This window comes from Trichechus manatus, unplaced genomic scaffold, assembly GCF_000243295.1.
Source record: "Trichechus manatus latirostris isolate Lorelei unplaced genomic scaffold, TriManLat1.0 scaffold00247, whole genome shotgun sequence".
Classification (NCBI taxonomy): Eukaryota; Metazoa; Chordata; class Mammalia; order Sirenia; family Trichechidae; genus Trichechus; species Trichechus manatus.
The window spans coordinates 1,356,227-1,375,606 of NW_004444183.1; the positions used below are offsets into that span (position 1 = coordinate 1,356,227).

Consider the following 19,380-nt stretch of genomic DNA (forward strand, 5'->3'; position numbering starts at 1 on the left):
TCTGTTTGCCCAAATATGTAAGCAGCCTGTATTTGATTAATTTTACATTTCTTTTAAGAAAGTGAAAAAACATATTAAACACTAGTAGAAGATATTCAAAATACAAAAAAATTACATATAAAGAAACCTATAAGTATGAACATATAAAAAACACATTTTAAAAAAAGCAAAAAAAAAAAAAACCCAACATTTAAAAATGGACATTTAAAAAAAGCATTTCACAAAAGAGAATAAACATATGAAAGGATGTTCATCATCACTAGGGGTCAGAGAAACTCAAATTAAAACCATAATGAGATACTCTGCTTTTACAGCCATTACGGTAGCAAAAATTAAAAATTCTCACAGAACAAAGCATTGAAGAAGATGCAGATTCCCAAGATCTCTTTCACATGACTAGCAGCCACCACTTTGGAAAACAGTTTGGCATTATCACCTAAAAGAGAATATTCACATGTCCTACAATCTATCAATTACACTGCTCAGGATACACCAAGGAGAAACTCTTGTAAATGTTCAACAAGAGATACTAGAATGTTCCATATCGGGACTGTGCACGGTAGCAAAAACAAGGAAATAATTCCTAACGCCCATCATTAAGAGAGGAGAGGAATAAATGTGGTATGTTCACACAACAGGATAGTGTGCAATTGTCAGAATAAGTGAACTACAGCGACATCCAACAACATGGATAAACCTTGGCAACACCACGTTAAGTGATAACCGTCAGTCTCAAAATTATGATGCTCTTTTGTTAACTTTGTTGTTGTTCTGTGCCGTAGAGTCAATTCTAACTCATAACAACCCTCTATGACACAGTAGAGCTGCCCATAGGGTTCTCTAGGGAGTAATCTTTATGGGAGCAGATCGCCAGGTCTTTTCTCCCACCGAACGGCTGGTGGGTTCGAACTGCCGATCCGACCTTTGTGCAACCTGAGTTCTTTTTTGTAAACTTAACAACTGAATAATTGGAATACATTTAGACCAGAGGCAGCAGGATGGGACATCAAGGTACAGTAGTGGTTCAGTGGCAGAATTCTTGCCTTCCATGTGGGAGACCTGGGTTCGATTCCTGGCCAATGCACCTCATGGACAGCTACCTGTCAGTGGAGGCTTATTTGTTGCAATGATGCTAAACAAGTTTCATCAGAGCATCCAGACTCAGATGAACTATGAAGAAAGGCCTAGTGATCTACTTCTGAAAATCAGCTAATAAAAACTCTATGGATCACAAAAGTCCAACCCACAACTGATCATGGGGATGGCGCAGGAAAAGGCAGCATTTCCTGCTGTTGTGAACGGGGTTGCCATGAGTCAGGGGCCAACTCGACAGCAGCTAACAACAAATATAAGATATAGCTACAGTCTTAGATTCCGTATGTTCCATGATGCTTAGTATATTCTTAAAACCAAGTAAGACAACAGACGAAAGTGGACTTTGTGGCCCAATGTGCAAGTCCTAAACCCGAGGTCAAACAAAACAAAACAAAAAACTACCTATATTTTCTTTTTGGCTATATTAAAACCGCTGTAAAGCTTACAGAAAAGCAACCCATTTAATCTGTTTAGCAACCCAATTAACCCCAACAGGAACATGGAATCATTTTTTGTGACACACAGATCAAACCTCCTGTGGCATAGTGCTCCATAGAACAACCATTTGGGAAATGCTGCTCTAAAACTACGCCACGCCCCACACTTTAAAAACGTTAATGTTTCCATTTATTCTGTTGGCAGGATAAAATCTATTCTACCTGGAATGTCTTATAGCACCTGCCAAAAGACGTAAAGGGTTTTCCTGGATTACCCACTTCTCTCCTACTTGGCTAGAAGACACCTACTTATTATTCAAGAATCAGTTCGTGTGCCATATCCCTTAAAAGTCTTCTTTTTCACATCCAGATAGGTCTATCCATACACAGAGCTTGAGTGCAGTCTCTCCACCATGCACCCACCTCTACCACAGCATTTATCAGAATTCTTTGCCCAGATCTGTTGGTAGGTTTATTCTACCTACTGACTGTAAACTTTCTAAGGGTAGGGCTTGTATCTTTGCATATGTTTGTGGAATGAAGAATTGCAGCCAGAAAACCTGAATTTTTTTCCTAGTCCCACTCCTAGTAGGTTGTGTCAAACTGAGTATGTCATCTAACATCTCTGAGTTCAGTGTCTTCATGAATACATGTCACCATCAATGATTCTTTCTCCCTCTTTTTTTTTAATCTCACCCTGTAAGAAGGGAGGCAAGACTCTCAAGCAATAATTTCAACCACAGTGAGATCTACACATCTACAGCTGCAGATACAAAGAAGAGTGGGTGGTTAAGGATGCCTGGAGGCAGGGACGCATGAGCCAGTCCTGAAAGTGTTATTTTGCTGGGCAAACTAGTATGTATGGAGTGGGGATGGCCTAGAGAGCCAGGGAGTGAGGAAAAGAAGGCAGTGTCTGCATTCTGTCAAACAAGGAGAGATGCAGCCACATAGTGGATGACCATGTACTTCGGAAGTGCAGAGCACCAGGTAAATGGTAGCAGCTGAGGCTGCAGAGGCACCTGGCAGACCTAATAAGCCACGATGAGATGTTCAGACATCACTCCGTGGGCAACAGGATGCTGTTTAAGAATTTTCAGCAGGGACTTCAGAGTTTTTCAACCTTCAGATTTTTCATAGGGAAAAAAAAAGGTGTATCTGTGTTTAAACTGTTTAACTCATAGTTGGAGTGCCGGACCCCAGCTTACATGTCGCCTGACTCAGCCCTGCCAACTTTCTGCTTCACAGTTCTCAGTAAGAAGGGAGAACTTCTGGAGCCTTCTGAAAACAGCAATCAAAAATCAAGTTGATTCAGAACAAAAGTGAAAGGCAATAAACAGGGCTCGCAAACTGGCTGGCCAGAATAAAAAATAGCCCAGACGTGCTCCATTTGGCTTTTCCTTCTTACAGTTACATAAAAGGCCATGGGGTGAGGGTACTGAAGGGACATTGGGTCACAAACTAAGCATCTGAGTGTGTCATGATGTCCTTGCTCCCCCGTGACCCCCATGGCGTTTGAGTGGAGGTCACTGGGCTAATGACTGAGTCATCACAGCCCCAGGTTTCTCTGGGCCCCCAGAGGACACAACCCTCTCTGTGCCTGCAGATGTTGTCTGCTCATATCATTCATGAAAATATCTATGCTGAAGAGAATCTCTCCAATTTATTTAATTGGTTTTTGTTTTCATAAAAATGTATATTCTTCAAGAAAGTTTAAATGAATTCAATCCAGGTACATCATTTCATTTTCTCAACTCTAAGATTTTAGGAGCACGAGGCTGTTTTGAGAGTTGTCAGGACACTAATAAGGTAAGATTTACGTGTGGGCCAGGTCAATGCAAGACTAAGCACCTAATTATTTTTGAAAGCTACATGCAGGTATGAACTATACATCCATTAGCAGGGAGTGACTCTAAGCAGAAAGTAAAGAGGAACTGCTGTGGGAACACTATATGCCAGCTGGTAAGGATTGCTCACATGTGTCATGAAATGGGATTTGCCCACATTTGAAGCAGCAAAAATAGGAGTCGGGTGAGCCATGGACAGCGTGTGTGGGGTGGGAATCACGAGAGGTGAAGAGCTTTGTTACTTTGGGAATCATTCTTGTGCTAAGATTTAGATCATAATGCTCAGACTCAATATAGGTGGGATGACCATATAATTTATCACCCATACCAGCACACTTTGGAGAGAGAAAAGGGTCATGCTTAATATGTAAATCAAGGCAACAGGAGGTGTCTTCTGAGAAATCCAAGACATGTGGTCATCCTAAATAGAGAGGACACAGTATACAGAAGAAAGGCAATGAGTTCCTAACAAGAGGAGTTATATCAGGCAGAAAAGGTGGATAGCCATTCTCCTCCCTCACTAATTTTTGACTGTCACAACAAAATGAAAAATAACTAAGAAAACAATAAAACTTTTTCTCAGTATGGATGCTACGTGGTAGCTTCTTGTTTGTTTCCTCATAAATAACTAAACTATCATTCTGACAAAATAAAAGCTAAGAAAATGTAAATTTGTTTCTATTTAGTCTGGAACTGAAAGCTTAGAAGAAGAACATACTCTATTTACGACAGAACACATACCATATCCTGTCACAGGTGGAATTCCATCCGTACAGATGAGAAACGAAAGGACCAGATATGTAGATTCTTTGGTTTCATAATTTGGGTAACATTATGAGAAACGAGAACAAACAAAGAGTAACTTTCAAGAGTGACTCAGAAATAGAAGAAAATATGAAGAGATCTCTAGTTCTAAGAATCAAAATAATTTTGAAATGCGTTACTTCTGTGAAAACCAAATACTCTGAAAGCAGGAAAAAAAAATGCTTTCAGATCCACAAAATTTTATTTTTCCACTACACCCAGAGATCTCATCTATGAAAAAATATTATTAAAATTATATGGAAATATATTAAAATATTAAAGAAGTTACACAAAAAAATGCTTTCAGATTAAAAACGTAATTACCAAAATAAAAATGCAGTAGAGAAAGTGAGTGGCTGTTTGGAATTAATAGAAAATGGTATCCGTGAAATAAACAGTATGTAGAGAAATTCTTACCAGCCTCAGAAGGAAAAGATGAACAGATGACAATGCAGTTGGTAGGAGGGAGCGCAAAGGGGAAATCAGAAGCAAGCAATAATATGGGACATATATTTATAATATATATGATACTTGGTATGTTTGGTATATAAAGTGAATTTTAAACAGCCAAAAAATAACTGAGTATATTCAACCGCAATAGAAACCCAAAAGCTACCTAATGAAGCAGTGAGATGCTGGGTCTGAACTCTACAAAGTAAAAGTGAGGGTTTGGGGAAATGAGCTTTCTCTCTCCCACAAGAATGAGTAAGGGTTTTGGTCTGCCTTATTCATATATGTGTAACTACTGCCTAGAACAGTATCTGGCATATAGTATGTGCACAATAAATGATTATTGAACAGAAGAACAAATGACTTTATGGGACCGTAAATTGGTATACTTTTATAAAGGTAATTAGCAATCAGTCTTAGAAGAAATAGAACCAGAATCCTCATTTTTAGGATGGCAAGACTTCAGCTCACTTACTTTGGAAAGATCAATCACTAGAAAAGGACATCATGTTTGGAAAAGTAGAGGGTCAGCAAAAAGGGGAATAACCCTCAATTACATTAGTTAACACAATAGCCCCAACAATAGACTGAAACATACCAACAACTGTAAAGATGGTTACAGGGCTGGGCAGTGTTTAGAGCTGTTATACATAAGGTAGCCATGAGTTGAAGCTGACTCCACAGCAACTAACAACATCAACGACAATCTTGAAAATACTGATGTCTTTTGGCCTATTAACTTTTAATGTGTGATAATGAAAAACTTTGGACAGCTGCATAAGCACAGATAAAAATATTCATACAGAATTGCATACAACCGTGAAAAAATGCTAAATAAATACAATAATAAACTTTTGCATACCCTAAAATAGAGATTGTTTAAATGAATTATGATACCTCCATTCAATGTTCTACTTACTGTACAGCATTCAAAAGGGATGATGCAGTTGTACTGATTCATAAGAACAGGTATACAAATATATTATTGAATGAAAAAGTACATCAGGAGAAGTATTATAGTATAATCTCATGTTTATAAAACTAAAAATCCATGAAATGAAATGTATTGTACATACCATGTGGAAGATTATACACCTATATGTTTACAGTGTATGTCTCTAGTGAAGCCCTGGTGGCACAGTAGTTAACAGCTATGGCTGCTAATGAAAAGGTCGGCAGTTCAAGTCTACCAGCTGCTCCTTGGAAACGCTGTGGGGCAGTTCTACTCTGATCTATAGGAGGATCGCTACGAGTTGGAATCGACTCAACAGCAACGGGGTTTTTTTTTTTTTTAATCTCTAATAGGAGTATATGTGATTTTTTTTTTTTTTGGATTACCTGAATTTTGTATTATTTTATTCAAGAAATGTATTTTTTATAATTAAAAAGCTTAAAATAGTTGCAGCCCTTTCATCCTTGAGGAATGTAACAGAGATCTGAATATTTGGCCAGAATTAAAGCATTAGTGGATAGTCTTACGCAACTGTGTTAATTTTAAACATTTCATAGAAGAAGGCTAAGAGGAGATCAATAAAAATGTTGCCAGAAAAGACAAAAAAAAAAAAGAAAAACCAGTTGAGGACAGAACACTTGGGTGGGCTTGTATGCATTTCTATAAACGGGGCTATCGTAAGGGGTTTTTCTTAAACCCAGACCCCGTGGAACATGAAGACATACCCGTACCCGTTGCCATTGAGTCAATTCTAACTCTTACAACCCTACAGGACAGAGTAGAACTGCCCCATAGGGTTCCCAAAGAGCGGCTGGCAGATGTGAACTGCCGACTGTTTGGTTAGCAGCCAAGCTCTTAGCCACTGTCTCACCAGGGCCCCTAAAGAAATGCAGAGGATGAAAATACATTTAATGAAAAGTGAAAGAAACAAACTGGATCGTTTGTTTTTGTGCCTGTATTTGTTTAACTCTAATTCCAAATTATAGACCCTTTGGAGTTATGTGAATATTAGCACTTACAGACAACATAATTAAGCTGATTAGTTTGATAAAAATATATTTCTGACAAAAGCAGAACAGATATTGTCCTGTTAGTTGTCCATACCATGAGAAAGCCCAGAAATGTGCCTGCGCTCATAAATCAGGGGTCACAGGATAATGCCAGGATCATCGCGCATGTTTACAGCAGTGCTGTCTGCTATCAGAGACATGGCAATGCCCAGCACAGAGCAGGCACTCAGTGAACGGAAAGCACAGCACAATCTGGATATACCAAACCAAAACCCATTGCCGTCAAGTCGATTCCAACTCATAGCGACCCTAAAGGAAAGAGCAGAACTGCCCCATAGGGTTTCCAGCAAGCGGCTGGTGGATTGAAACTGCCGACCTTTTGGTTAGTCGCCTGAGCTCTTAACCACTGCGCCAGTAGGGCTCCCTGAGTCTGGATAGGAGGCAGGCCAAACTGAGGGAAAGCAATGTCAGAGATGGGGTTCCTGTCTGAGGGCCACACTCCCATATCCGTAAACCTAAAACCCATAAGCTTTGAGAACTTCTCTTGTAAATTTGGTGGCAAAAGCTGGACTGGTCAGCATTTATTGGCAGCAAAACATGACCTAAACTGACGTGGGAATATTTTGTAGTCTTGACTATGAGCTGCTGCCTCAGACACACCTGTTAAGAGTACTGTGGAATATATAATTTATATACTTTTCCCAAATCCTAAAAATTCTGAATTCTGGAAAACATGTGTCCCTACTAGTTCCTACCAATGTGCCCCTGTGCATGGGGGCCCTTTGCATGCCAGCTTATGGTACAGTGTCACTTTCATAGAAGGGACCCTGAGGCCTGAGGGAGCAGTGTGCCCAGGGATGCACAGGCATGAGTCCAGGCTTGCACCTTCTGTCCTAAGGCCCTGAATGGAGCAAGAGCTTTTCGAAGGTTATCCTTGTTACCTCAGACCTCTAAAATAATGAAAACCGCATTTATAGTTTAGAACTTTTCATTTGAAATTTTGGTGCAAAATCCTTAAAAGCATCAAGGCAACTGCTACTCATAATCTATCCCAACATCATTTCAAAATGTAGAAGAAAAAAACAGTTCTTACCTGAAAAAATAAGTTTCTGCCCTCTCATAATGGCCGGGTGCCAGTTTGAGGGGAGGGTAGCTGATGGCCAAAGGCCTCACCATGAATAAGCCCATGGCCAAAGCCACAAAGAGGACAGGCAGCAGCAGGTCCGAGAGCATGCCTTGCCAGGCCCGGAGAGTGTGGCAAAGCCTCTTGGTCAAAAGGGCAGCCATCTGTGAGCGGAGCAGCTGGAGGCCCTGGGCGGGCGGGACCTTCGTGGGAGCATCGTCTGCAGCGACAGAAGATTCAGCAATGCTGAGGAAACTTACGATATAAGCAGTTATCCATAGTAATGCCACGGGTTCTAACGCTCCACAGAAAATAAGAGCATTCCTATTTATCACAAGGACCAAACCTGGGCCTCTGTGTGCCTGTTCTAGAAGGGTAAAGTGTGTGATTATAAAATTAAAAATCAAGAGCAAAGTGTCTGACTGTGAATTCCACTCTGGTCTTGCTTCTGAAGGGAAAGCCACATGTGAGAGGATGAGGAGAAAGGGGCTTTTGTTTATCTTCATTGGTTAAAATAAAGTCTGATACATTAGTATCAACTCTAACACATCAAAGCCAAAAAATAACAGCAAGATCTTCTGCTCTCCCTCACGTGGCTCTTCAGAACAGGCCAGTCCTTCCCAGGGTTCTGTCTCTGTTCCTCTCCTTTTCTCCTACCTTCTTTCCTCTATGTTCTTAACCTGTGGCCCTTCCTGAGAAAGCCCAAGGTTATAACTGGGTCAGGATTTGGGGAAGCACCATGCCAGGTGCCTTTCCTCACTTCTCTCCACCCTTTAGCCCCTCCTGCACCTTGTAACCTTCCCTTCCAAGTCGAGGATGCCATGGGCAACGTGAACCCCGGCACAGCCTTCATGTGACCTTGGGGTGTCTCTGGTGTCTTACTATTGTCTGTCCCTTCGCCCAGCGATCCTCAGCTCTTCACTTCCTCCCTTCCCTACTCTTTCTTATGGGCACACAGCAATTCTGAAAACAGCCATCAGCAATCAGAGAGTAAAAAGTGAAATTCAAAAGTAAAGTGTAAGCTGTGTAGCATCAATCTATTGATTATCATGAGTGATCATTCAGAGGCTCCATAAAAAGTCTCTATAAACCTGCCCAAGTGTAAGCCCGCTGCTGCAAAAAAAGGCTGCTGAGAGCAATCTTTACATACAATGTGATAATGAGAAGACAGGCGCAGGAAGGGAGGCAGACCCAGTGACTGCAATCTTACGCTGTATCTAAAGGGAAGGACACAAGCCTGATTGATCAGCTCTCTCAATAGTTTTTCCCAGTGATTCTCTTTAAAGTTGTCCATAAAATCCAATATAAAAGGTATTAAAAGAAAAGTGGTCTTACAAAAGAACAGACCTACTAGATTGATTTTACAATTCACAAATACTAAATTGAAATACAATTAGTAGAAGAGCAGTATCCAAGTTTGAAGAATCAAAGGCAAATATTTTTAAAGAAACTGTCCCATTTTGAAAGACATATTATTTGTAATAGCATCACAAACAGAGCTTTAGAAGCAGAGTCGGGAATAAAAATGTACATCTGAAATAACTCCCTTCATTTACCAGATATTTAGTGAGTCCCCAGTATGTGGCAGGCACCGGGCTACATGGTTTCTGTCCTCGAAAAAGGCATAATCTAGAGGTAGCCATAAAAACGTAAACAAATAACTTTGATACAGTGCACCCAACATTCTACTAGAGGTGGACATGGCTTAAAACATTGGTAAGAAGGAGTAAGTCCTCGGGATGTTTAAGGGGGAAATCAGAAAGCAGTCACAGTCCTGGGGGCATCAAGGCAAAATCCGTAAGCGTTAAAAGGAGTTTGCAGGTAAACAGGAAAATGAGGACGTTTAAAGGACGAACCACTAGGTATAAATAAGCATGGCATATTCTGTGAATTATTCTCTGTGGGAAGAGAGCAGAATACGTGTGGTGAGTGCAAGAGATGAAAGTTAAACGCGGTTCAGAAACCAAGTCACAAAGGGCTCTGACAGCCATGTTAAGGATTACAGAGTCTATACCAGGCTGAAGAGTTTTAAGCCAGGAGTCATGTGACTAGACACGAGTGTTATAATGCAAAGTAATCTTTTACTGTATAATGAGTAGATCTCTAATGAGGGTGGGTGGGATGTTATGTGATTAAAACCAAAACCCATTGCTGTCAAGTCCATTCCGACTCCTAGTGACCCTATAGGACAGAACAGAACTGCCTCATAGGGTTTCCTAGGAACAGCTGGCGGATTAGAACTGCTGACCTTTTGGTTAACAGCTGAGCTTTTGACCACTGTGCCACCAGGGCTCCAACGTGATTAAAACAGTGGTTTATAAATCAGGCTACATATCAGGTACATCTGGGGCACTTTAAAAAATACAGATCCCCGGGTCTCACATCAGGCAGAATCAAAACTACCAGGGCCTCAGAGCTAAAAGTGTGCATTTTTTATTATTGTAAAAATATAGATAATACAGCAATTGCCAATTCAACATCTTTGACTTGTACAATTCAGTGACCCCAGTTACATCAATCATGTTGTGCAACCACTACCAATATCTGTAAATTTTCCATCACCATAAAGAGAAACTCAGTGGTTGCTAAACAATAAGTCCCTCATTTCCCGTCCCTTCCACCCCTGGTAAGCCAAAAAACCGATGCTGTCGAGTTGATTCCGATTCATAGCGACCCTCCGAGACAGAGGAGAATTGCCACATAGGGTTTCCAAGGAGCTGCTGGTCGATTTGAACTGCCAACTTTTGGTTAGCAGCCGAGCTCTTAACCACTGTGCCGCCAGGGCTTCCCACCACTGATAACCACTATTAAAGTCTGATATCTAAGCATTTGCCTAGTCTAGGTATTTCATATTAGTGAGATCATACAATATTTGTCCTTTTGTGATTGGTGTGTTTCACTCACTGTAACGTTTTCAAGGGTCACCATGTTGTAGCACACATTTTTAATAACTTTATAGGAGATTCTGATGCTCAGCTGAGTTATGAGGCCACTGAATTAATGCCATTACCAATGGTAATTTATGTATGACTCTCACAAAGCAGTTATTAAATCAGCATATACAGAGATTTGAGTGCTAGGAAGGATTTATTATTGAATTACATTGGATATATGTAAATGCGTACATATGTATACACATACAGACACACTCATATAGGTATATGAGTGTGTGTGTATATATGTATATGTGCACACATTCATATCTATGTACATACATATGTGTGTGCATATACATATGTACACTTCCTGCTAGTTTTGTGAGGTTATAATAATGCAATTTACATGACTATGCATTCAGATCTATTAGGATAATTAGGGGAATTACCTAACTCAAGGTAAAATAATTTAGACGTTGTTGGTTCCCATCTCCTTGATTTTCAAAAGTAATTATCGAGATAATTATTTGATTTCTTCACTAGCCTTTGGCCACGGTGCTCTTTTGCTGGTAGAGTAGACTGCCTTGTTCTTCTTAGGTTCAAGAGGAATTGAAAAGGTCATTTGTAGGTCCAATGGCTTATGCTCCCACCATACCTATTCTCACTGTCTACCAGAAGCCACGAGATGGATTGACACAATGGCTGCAACAATGGACTTGAGCATAATGACAATTGTGATGATGGCGCAGGACTGGGCAGTGTTTGTTTCTGTTGTGCATAGGGTCTCTATGAGTTGGAACTGACTTGACAGCACCTAAGAACAACAACCACCAGAAGCCACGGACCACAAATTAGCTTTTAAGTGGTATCGTTTGGCATTCACATTTAGCGAACCACACTTAGACGTCTGTCAAACTAGGCACCTTCTCATATATGTGTACACTAGGCAAATGGCTGTAAATACCTGTTCATGTAATAAAAAATAGATTTTTGTCTAGGTAGTCAAGTGATACAAAATGGAAATAGGACATGACTACATGGTTGCTGGATATCTACTTAGTAAATTAGCCCTGGTGATGAAGTGGGATTGGGAGCACAGTCAGCGGGTGGCAGTTTACGTGCCCCTGGTTTTGCTCACAGAGCATCATCATCAGAGTCACTGTGGGGTAAGGGAAGTTCAACTAAATACGTTTAGATCTGAATTCAGTTTTGACCACTAACATACTTCTGGAAAATTACTTAACCTATCTGGATGTCATTTCCTTAGTTGTAAAATGGAGACATAATGTTTTCCTTCTAGGTAATGAGAATTATTATTACCATACTTGTTAAACTACCAGAACAGACACAACTTTGACCTTCAGTGATAGTAAATGCTAATCAAACAGCCCCAGTAAGTCTGTGGGCAAAGGTGTTTCTCATATTAAGAAGAAAAAATTTTCCCCACCTTAACTGGACATAAATGAGAAAAATAAAGGGCTAAGATAGTTTATGGTTATGAATCACCCACCAATCAAATATTCATGGCTAAACTCATAAAACTATTCACATGAATAATTTAACAGACAAAATTAAAATGCTGGACCAAATTGTTATGAATTATCTTATCTGACTTATGAATGCAATTATATTCAAGGACTCCAATTACATCCATGATTATGCATTCCTATTTACCCTAACCATCACATTGCTTAGGGAAAGTGTCCAAGGATTCTTTTTTCGGGCGGCTTCAATTGTTCAACATTAACACCTAGTCAGGAACAACTTAAAATGTCAAGGGCTCAGCATGCACCTCAGAATATGATCTCCCCGTTACTGAATCCATCCAAATGTTCTAGAAGATTTTTTAAATAAACCATTACAAATGTAATGCTTTCAAGTCAATAAAGAAAGAGAAACATCCCCAAAGAAAAAGGAGCAACCAGCATGCATGAATATGCAATTCATTAAAGAAGGACTACAGAACTGCCAATATATTAATATTGCAAAATAAAACGATAAGATTTGTTTTTCACCTCATCAATACGATAAAAACTAAAAACCGTGTTAACACCTAACATTATTGAGGTTTTCAAGAAAATAGGCTTTCTCATACCCTGTTGGTGGGAGAAAAGATCAACACAGTCTTTCTGTGGGGAACAACTAGGGATAATCTTTGACTCACTAATTCCAATTCAAGAGTTGTATCTAGAAATTCATCAAATATGTCAAACAAAGTGGTTTGCTACACCTTGTTTAAAGAAAATAGGAGCAAGAAGTTGGAAGCAACTTACATGTTTAACAAGTGGGAATTAGTTGAACAAATTACAATACGACCATACAGTGGACTATACTAATCTATTTAAGGTAATAAAATGAATGAACACTCATTGATGTGGAGAATGTTTATTACAGCTTGCAAGTGAATAAAACAATTTAAGATAGAATCATATCATTTTTTAAAAAGTATCTACAAAGGGTGGCTCAGTAAACTAAGTGGGGGAGAGAACATGGTTCAGATATTAACAACACATATAAACCAAAAATAAAAGGAAGGAGGAGTTAAAAAATTAGTATATAATTATGGGAAAATATTCATATCAGATTTTGAAAGTCTGTTATAAAATAACAGAGAATGCACTTAATTTACTAAATAATACTAATATTAAAGTGGAAAAAACAATATTTTTGCGTATAAATTTAATTAAAGCTTTATTTTAGGAAATAATTTCCAGATTCTATATGCTGTTTTGTAGAGTGTTCTTTCTAACCCAAAAAGCTAAGATAGTATAAGTGTTTTTCAACCTATTTAAAGGTTTATATTTATTTGGATAGTGAGATTATGGCCACTTTAATTTCATAATTTTTCATAATTTCATAATTCTGCAATGAATACTTATCTTGCAATCAATAATTATTTTGTAAAGACTGCATATTTATTCAAGAAATGAAACACCATTTCATGAAATAGAAACAGTATAATTCTATGTTTACTAAGTTACAGAATTTTAGGTTGAAGTTGATCTTAAAAATAATATAGTTCAAACCTTTCATTTATGAATGAAGAAACCAAGTTCAGGAGAGGTTGTGAAATAAGTTAAATTTGTGGGAATAGAATATTTTGTGCATTGACTATGTGCAAGTACTATGCTAGGCCCTTAAGATATCTATTTGAATAAAGCACTCAACAGTGGGTTAGAGAAAGTTTCCCCCAGGAGGCCATTAATACTAAGAGAGTCAAAAACTAAAAAGTTGTTCACGGACATGTCAGGAGGGTAACTGGTGTTTGGAAGACATTCCAAGAAGAGGGAATCATATGAAAACACGTGGATTATGAGACAGAAATATAGTAAGCTATGCATCTGAACTGCGGTGTTGGCAAAGAATATTGAATGTACCATGGGCTGCCAGAAGAAAAAAATTAGTCTTAGAAAAATAATACAACCAGAATGTTCCTTAGAAGTGAGGACAGTGAGACTTTGTCTTGCTTACTTTGGACATACCATCAGGAAAGACCAGTTGCTAGAAAAGGACATCACGTTTGGTAAAGTAGAGGGCCAGCAGAAATGAGGGAAACCCTCAATGAAATGAATTGACATAGTGGCCACAATAATGAACTCAAACATATCAAAGATCATGGAAATGGAACAGGACCGGGCAATATTTCATTCTGTTATGAAGAAGATGGCCATGAGTTGGAGTCAACTGTACAGCAACTAACAACAGCCACAGTTAGGGAATTGGTTAGGAATTTTTTTTGTCCTGCACCACAGTGATAATATTGGATTCCAAAACCATTAGCAGACATGAAAAGACACAGATCATTTCATCCGTTCTCACCAATCAATGAAATGGAAACAGGTGCGTTATATGGAAAACCCTAACAAGGCCATATGTTTCCTTGGGGAACATGGTTCTAGCTGAATTAAGCAGACAACTTTAAGGTGGCATTCACCAGTTGTAACTGTCTCACAGGGGAGGCTCCTTATCTAGCCAGGAATCACGATACCTGAATTCCAGCACTAGTTTTACCATGAACACATTGAACATTTTGGACAGGTGATTCCCTCAGTTTCCCCATTTATAAAACAAAAAGTTGAGATGTGGTACTCTTCAGTCATTGTTCTGGTAAAATGTACAGTTGTATGACATTTATAAAAAAAATTATGACTAAACTGTCTTATTTTTACCATGCTTGTTTCTCCAAGAAGAAAACCAACAAAATCAAATACCCTCATATTGGGAGAGTTAAGGAAAAGAAAACATTTTTGTAGTACATTTTGTGACACTTATGTGTTTACTGGAGCCTTGGTAGTGCAGTGATTAAGAGCTCAGCTGCTAACCAAAAGGCTGGCAGTTCAAATTCACCAGCTGCTCCTTGGAAACCCTATGGGGCAGTTCTACTCTATCCTATAGGGCCACTGTGAGTCAGAATCAACTTAACGGCAATGGATTTGGTTTTTTTATTTTGCTTTTTTTTTTAATGTGTTTTTTATGTATTTACTAATACTGCATAAAACCCAAAATAAAATATTTTTTTAAATATTAAATATTGTACTCAGACATATACAAATTCTTAAAACCATGGTAAGTTATTGTCACCTTGGTTACAATATTCTTTTAAAAAGGAAACTCAATGTGATGTTTAATTCTTTAAAAAGCTAATAAGTGGAGGCTATATTTATCCAAATTGCTTTACTGATAATTTCACAACTCTATCTTACTCAACTCTAGAATGCTTTATCTGGTTGTTTCTTATAATAGCCAAACTGCTTTTTTACATGAGATTAAAAAAATAAATAAAAAGGCATCTAGGTAAAAGAGTAACTTTCTACACGTCATGCCACCTAAGTTTCCAATTGCTATATAGCTGATGTCTCATTGATTCGGTTCTTTGAAAAACACTGCGATTGTAATAGCCAAAATGTTAAAAAGCATCAAATTAGGATTTCACTTTGGAACAGGGTCATCCCTTCCATGGAGACACAATTTTTAAAAGTAATTTAAAGGTTGCTGAAGCTCCTCTGATTAACCTTCCTTGAAAAGGCAGTGACATGGCATTCAAGGAACCAGGGATGCAGCCTCAGCATTGACACTGACAACTTACACCACCTGGGCAAGTCACTTCAACCCTGAGATTGTGATTTCTCTTAACAGCCACCAAAGGCAGGTCCTCCTGCAAGCTCTAAATGGCCTCCTCCACTTAGGTTTCTAAACCTGAGCCCCCTAAACGTTCTAATTGATGTCCCCAGGACTCAACCTTGGCCCTGTTCTCTGGTTTCCATTCTGATCACATTTGGGAAGCAGGGTTCACAATGTTTAGGCACCAGGCTCTGTTGTCAGACAGCCTTGTGTTTCAAGGCTTACTCAAATCAAAGTTATTAATGATAACAGAAATAGAAGCCTTTAGATGGCACCTGGCACATAGTGAGGGTCAACATATATACCTAAAAGAAAAGAAAAATCCCTACTAACAAATCCTCTCCTGGGTCCTATGTCCACCTCCCTCATGATGTCACCTTCCACATGCCTGTTTCTTCACGGCTCAAAGAGATCCTTACAGCCAGGGGCTAAACTTAAGTCACCTGTTTATGCTCAGCTTTAAGCAAACTCCTCAACACAGAGAAGATGTGCAATAATGTCTGATGAATGAGTGAATGAATGGATATTGATCAAATACTGTATTCTGTGTCCTTATCTATTTCTCACCTCACTAAGTTTAGGCTTCCTTCTCCTCTACATCCATTCTTCCCCTTCTCAAAAAACTTAATATCACTTATGTCTTTTTTCCAGTTCTTTGAACCTCTTGATTCCAAGCTCAGCTTGGAAAAACAAGCCTAGGGGGCCTCACTCAACAGCAATCTTGAAAATATTAAATAAGTGTCTCTGTTTCAATATGATTTTCAATCAGAGCATCAACAACAAAATTAGATGACCAAACAAAGCCGTGATGTTGTACTGCAGTCTTAAGAGAGATAAATACAACTGCTCACAGCATTAACTGGTACCTATATATAGGAGGAGGAAATGAGATTTGTGGGACCAGGGAGGAGGATGCAATTGAGGTAGCCAGTTCAAGATGTCCTACTCAAATCTCCTCAGCTCCAGCAGAGAGGTGAGTGTTGAGGAAAGATTGAAGAAGTCCTTGAGAGCACACGAGGAGGTTTATCTTTAGCTTTCTGGAGATATATATGCTAATAAAGGTTGCCCAGAGATACTCTTGTCTGAATTATCCAGGCCATTCCATTATTACCTTTGAGGCAAGGGCTACACTTAAGATGAGTGAAGCACGTCCTTGTCAAATATTTCACATGAAAATGATATTCCAATTCAAGAGATGAGGATTAGAACTATTTATCACCAGTTTCAGGAGCTTTCTCTGGCAACCCTGATTTGCAAGGCTGCAAGAATTACGGCTCCACACATTTCCCAGATTTCCCACTGCCCCTGACAGAAGTTCCTGCTTTCTGGCACCTGCCACCAGCATTTATCTGCCCCAGTCTATTTCAATACATTTTGTTTTGGCAGACTGTTTTCTGCAAAGCACCCTGCCGGTATCTCTCTGCTGGTTTTAGCTAACGTGGAAAACAAACCTTCCTTGGCATGTGTAATTGGCAGCAGTCATGTTCCCTCCCCACCTCGCTTTCAGGGAAGGCAGTTTTTGAAGTTCAAGGAAATGCAGACGAAAAAGAGAGCACTCTAGGTTTAACACCCTGGTTAAACCTGGTAGACACCCACAGAATTTGGAACGGCTCTTTGAAAAGGCAGAGAATTATGGAAGCCCAGCATAGGGTAGGCTGTGCAAACAGGATTGTCTTTAAGACTAAGTGAGTGGCTGCAGACTCTTCAAATTAATCACTGCCAAAATTGCTTTCCATCATCAGAATAAGTCACAATTAGGAGTAAAGTGCATATGATTAAACTGTGGGAGAAAAAAAGAAGTATTTCATATAAGGTGGTACTGACAAACCATAGAACTGAGAATTTAAATGCAATCTCTGATCTCACATGGCGGTGATAAGGCTTCTTAAAAAGGGAGGGGACGTGCTGTGGCAAAGCGTTATATAGTGAAAACAACCAACTCTCCCAGATTCATTCAATATTAAGTGGATTTGTGATCTTTCACATGGACTTTGAACTTGAAGAGACTCTAATAATGGTGTTTTTCATCATTGCCATAATCACCTAAATCAAAGGTACCTGGGTACTTGTTAAAAAATGCAAATACCTAAGTCTTCTGAATGAAAATCAGTAGAAGTTGGACCTAAGAATCTGCCATCTAATAAGTACCAAACAAACAAACCCAATGCCGTCGAATCGATTCCTGCTCATAGCGACCCTATAGGACAGAGCAGAACTGCCCCCATAGGGTTTCCAAGGAGTGGCTGGTGGATTTAAGTTGCCAGCCTTTTGGTTAGCAGCCAAGCTCTTAACCACTGCACCACCAGGGCTTCATAAAAGTACTCAGGTAATTTTAGGTCTTTTTTGAAAAGATCCCTCTTAAAACTATATCATGAAACAGCAACGAGGACCTGATAGTTCAGTGTAACGGGCACTGTGAGGCTGAGAATTGTACAGGTGGGATGGTGCATATGGCCTGTTCCTCCACAGGCCAGATGTGTGCCAATGACCTGCGGATACTGGAAGTCATAGAGGTGAACCTGGGTGAGGTCAAATGGTCACCATCTGCCACCTCATGCAGGGCCACAGGTACGCTTACACCTGGACAGTTAGTCAGTCAGGCAAGAAACACGAATTACGTGTCTACTGAGAAAAGGCACTGCATTAGGTGCTAGGAATACGGCAATACATAAAATGGGCACAGGCCCTGCCCTTTGGGGCCTACCGTATTTTAATAAGCACCAATGTTAAACAGGTACAATTAATTATGTAAATGCAATCTGTCATAGATGCTGTGAAAGACAAAAAGGAGGTAGATACCATGAGTACAGAGAGGGTGTCTGACTTTCTGTGGGCAGTTGGTGAAGACTTCTTTGCAGAAGTCTTCCATGCACTAAAGAATGAATAGGGATTAGCTCAGAGAAGCAGAAAAGGGAGAGTATTCTAGGCAGGGAGAGAGCTGTTATGAAGGTTCTCGGGCAAGAAGGAGCTTAGTGTGCTCAAAACCCAAGAGTCAGTTTGGCTGTAGCACAGAGATATAGTAGGCAGGACCCAGACCATGTATCATCTTACAGGTCCATGGGGCGAATTTGGGTATTTATTCTGAGAAAAAAAAAAACTAAATGTTTTTTAAGTGAGAGCAGATAATCAAATACACATTTTAAAAAGAAACTGACTTGTCAGCAGGTAGGAGAGTGTTGACCTGGGAGACACAGATTTCTGGGCAGCTTTGAGGGTTCTGTTACTGAGAATCTAATATACACCCTCCAAACACTAGATGATTAAAATGCCAAACCTGTTGGAAGAAAACAAAATCCATGCAAATAAGTCATTGCAAATCAGCATGGTCAATCCTATGAAAGAAGCACCTATTAAGTGTTGAAGGAACATGGAGAATGGGGTAAATAACCCTGTTCAGGAGAGCTAAGAGAGGCTTCCAGAAGAGTAATGTCTGAACCAAAGCTAGAAGAATGCTGTAGATGGTACCAGTGCCCATGTGGGGCCAGCTTTTATCTTAGTTCAAATAGAGTGGCATAGACAGACAGAGTGCTAGAGCTACCGGTGCTTAGAAACCCACCTCTGACTCTGAGTTTTGGCAGGGAAATGACTTACCCAGCATGCTGCTGGAAAGCCGTGAAGAGAGAGAATAAACCAGAATTTCCGATTCTAAGTAGATCCCCCTTCTACCA

The 19,380-nt window shown here is 39.5% G+C and overlaps 1 protein-coding gene across 1 annotated transcript in view; it reads right to left on the minus strand.

Moving 5' to 3' along the window:
* Positions 1-19,380, minus strand: part of ABCA13 (ATP binding cassette subfamily A member 13) — a 527,556-nt gene that overhangs the window by 169,992 nt on the left and 338,184 nt on the right. The window contains 1 exon segment of the mRNA XM_023724448.1: positions 7,686-7,935. Coding sequence (XP_023580216.1) covers positions 7,686-7,935 — 250 coding nt within the window.